General features: G+C 48.7%; 1 protein-coding gene across 1 annotated transcript; it reads right to left on the bottom strand.

Annotated features, from left to right (window-relative positions):
- Positions 1-1,011: 1,011 nt before the first annotated feature.
- LOC107104787 (melanopsin-like) lies at positions 1,012-2,421 on the bottom strand. The gene has a single exon (XM_015404875.1). The coding sequence runs from the start codon at positions 2,419-2,421 to the stop codon at positions 1,012-1,014; it is 1,410 nt and encodes a 469-aa protein (XP_015260361.1).
- Between the last annotated feature and the right edge of the window lie 1,083 nt (positions 2,422-3,504).

The following is a 3,504-nucleotide window of genomic DNA, read 5'->3' as shown; positions in this document are numbered from 1 at the left end:
GAGATGTGAGCTGATCTTAGATCAGATGATATTCCTAATGTTAGGAAACGAGTCAGAAGTCTTTACTGCTGACACACCTTTAAGAAATGTTAGATAAACGGCCAGTTACAAGAAGTTCATCAGCAGAGGAGGGGCTAAGGCCACAACAGCAGATTAAATGTCAGATTAATGTCCTCTCATGTGTGGAGAATCATTTCATAGATCAAAACCAACATTTTCTAAGCAGGATAAAAAGGTTTTAGTGAAGGTAAGTTTACTATTGATGGGTGAATTGTTAGAACCAACAGTAATTAAAATGTCACTGTTAGTGGCTGAATACCCAAAGACCTTATAGACAACAATACACAGCGAGGAATGGACACAGTATGGTAAGACCATGTTGAAAAGGCAAGTTGTTTATTTATAGCATATTACAGTAGCAGGACAATTAAAAAAAAATTAAAAATAACACGGATACGCTTCCAATACAGTGCCATAGAAGGCGAGGGAAATATTATTAAAACTAAGTATGATAGGAATTAAAATGAACTGAAAAGTGATAAAATAATCAATAATAAAAAATAACTATGCAGGCGAAGCAAGGCAAGTTTAATTATACCTACTATACATGTCTTTAAGGCCAATAAAATACGTTTTACTGTTACAGACTGCTACAGACTGAGGGCTGGGCTACAGGACTGAGCTTTGGGCTACAGGACTGATGGTTGGGCTACAGGACTGAGGGTTGGGCTACAGGACTGATGGTTGGACTACAGGACTGATGGTTGGACTACAGGACTATGGGTTAAGGTCCAGGACTCAGGGTTGTGTAAAGGACTGATGGTTGGGCTACAGGACTGAGGGTTGGGCTACAGGACTGAGCTTTGGGCTAAAGGACTGAGGGTTGGGCTACAGGACTATGGGTTAAGGTCCAGGACTCAGGGTTGTGTAAAGGACTGAGGGTTGGGCTACAGGACTGAGGGTTGAGGTCCAGGACTGAGGGTTGTGCTATGGCTTCCAAGGGAGGTGACATCATAGAGGGACCAGCAAGGGTTTTGTCTCCATTTTCGCACAGCGGTCAGGTGACTCGCTGTCGGTTTGTCTGGTGGGCCCTGTCAGCTGTCTCATGAGGGCCGAGTCCAACAGCTCAGGTTTTAACTCAGTGGAAGGACGCCGGTTGACAACTGTTGCCAAGGCACTCGAGCCATCAGCTTCGCTCTCTGTCCAGCAGGAGTCACTGTCAGAAGCTGAGGACAAGCGGCTCTTTCTCCAGCGTCCATTGATTTGGACACCAGCACCCCGACGGACTCCTGGGGAGCTGGTAAGCGTGGCCCGGCGAGATGAAGCAGCACTGGAACAGAAGGAAGAGTGCAGGTCCTTGTCCTGCAGTCGCAGCACACCACGCAGAAGGGGGAAATGGCGGCCTATGGCGGCACGATACTTTGGGTGTGTGATGGCGTAGATGATGGGGTTGTGGATTGCAGAGGCCTTGGCGATGATTGCAGGTACTGAATTCATGTAAGGAGTCAGCAGGTGGGCATAGCCAGCAGTTGCAGTCAAAGCAACAGCAGAGTATGGCGACCAGGACACAACGAACAGCAGAATCACTCCCAGAGCTACTTTGGCCATCCGCCATTCACTACGCAGACGGTCATAAGCCTTGATGGTCTCTCCACAGTTTAGCCTCTCTATCTCCTGAGCTGCTTGCTGCACGGCCCTGAAGATGGCCAAGTAGCAAATGGCAATGACAGCGAGGGGGATGAAGAAGACAAAGACAAAAAGAAAAATGGTGTAGGTGCGCACTGTGACCGTGAAGCTCATATAGTCCCAACTGCAGGATGTTTGCAGGCCCTCAGGGATGTAGGCACTCCAGCCAAAAAATGGAGGCAGGCTCCAGCCAAGTGAGTAAACCCAGACCCCCATGACCACCACACAGAGCCGCCGCCGGCTGACTCCGCCTAGCAGCACCAGTGGTCGTGTGATTGCCAAGCACCGATCCACTGCAATGGCTGTGAGTGTCATCATGGACGTGATGCCAAACAGAGCACCGCAGAAGGCATACAGCTCACAGGCAAACTCTCCAAACACCCAGCGGCGGTGCAGGCTCGCCACAAAGAAGACCGGGGACTGCGTCACTGACATTAGGAAGTCAGCCATTGCCAGGTTAACCACCAGAAGGTTGCTGGGAGATTGCAATGTCTTACTGCGACAGAAGACGTAGATGACCAGAGCATTTCCCAGCATTCCTGTCACTCCCAACAAAAGGATCACTGAGCCGATGATGTAATGGGCATGCACAGGAACATCCACAGTAGGAAACAGATGCTGCTCCGGGACCAAGCCGTGAGTGGGGCTGGGACCGGGGAGGTCCATAAGGTCCACAATCCCCACCCGTTTCTGGTGATCAGAGCAGTTTGTGGTCAGGGGGCAGTCAGATGCCATCTGCTCAGTTCTGCTGGATAGGTGAGTACCGATGGGTAAAATGTTAAAGTTGGATTTCTGCTGGATTCTGTATGGGCCTCTGCAGGATTCTGGTACTAGCCTGCTTGGAAATGCCTCCTGACTGTAGATCCCTGCTTGATTCTTCCTGACGGTTGGTTGGATATCTGAGGTTGTTGGTTGTGTAGTGGTAGAGTGTTAGTGGTGGTCATCTGGGGGTCATCTGGGGTCCAGCAGGATACCAGTTCGCGGTTGCTCAGAATACTTTGGCTGGAGACTTGCAGTATTCAGTTTGGCTCTTCCTCTAATCTCTGTTGGCTGTCTCTCTGTTGCAGCTCTTTATGGCAGATGGATCGATTGATGGTAGGCAATGATTGAGTAGACCATAGACTGATGCGATAACACTGAGGATAGATTAACATCTGTACAGAGGCAACCTAATTACTTCACTTTAACATGGCTCAATTTGGACACTAATGGTGTTCCAACCTCCAGCTCTGCTGAGAATGAGGTCAAATACCTAGAAACAAACTAAGCAGATTTCCTGATCAGGTTCTTCATAGTTAAACAGGTGCAGATTTTAGTTTCTTCTGACAATCTTATCACTGGCATTGATTTTTCAGATCAGCAGGAGATACGTTGTTTTAGACTAGAAACAGGATTCTGATATGAAGGTCTGGGTCTGACACAATCAGGGAGAGACAAAGGACTGGATGGGAGGAGTTTGACCGGGGAAGGGTTTTGGACTAGGACGGTCAAGACAGGACTAGGTTTGGACTGACGAGACGGGTTTTTAGACTGGGAAAGGTCAGGCGGGACGGGTTTTACCTGGGACATTTTGGACTAGGACCAGGACAAGTTTGGACTGGAACAAATCAGATGGCACGGACAGGTCAGATGGGACGGGTTTGGACTGGAACAGGTTTAGGACTGGGACTGGTCAAAAAGGACAGATTTTGAATGTGAAAGGTCAGACGCAACAGATTTGGACTAGGGCAGGAGAGATGGGATGTTTTAGGTTTGGGACGGGTCAGACAGAATGTATTTGGACTGGGAAAGGTCAGACTGGACAGGGTTGGACTGAGA

The sequence above is a fragment of the Cyprinodon variegatus genome, unplaced genomic scaffold (assembly GCF_000732505.1).
Source record: "Cyprinodon variegatus isolate N-32 unplaced genomic scaffold, C_variegatus-1.0 Scaffold1883, whole genome shotgun sequence".
In the NCBI taxonomy this organism is placed as follows: Eukaryota; Metazoa; Chordata; class Actinopteri; order Cyprinodontiformes; family Cyprinodontidae; genus Cyprinodon; species Cyprinodon variegatus.
Note: the sequence above shows the minus strand (reverse complement) of the source record. Positions and strands in the feature narration are given on the sequence as shown.

What these genes read in the sequence shown, in the direction of transcription:
- LOC107104787 (XM_015404875.1), bottom strand. Translation starts at nt 2,421, where the DNA reads ATGGCATCTGACTGCCCCCTGACCACAAACTGCTCTGATCACCAGAAA.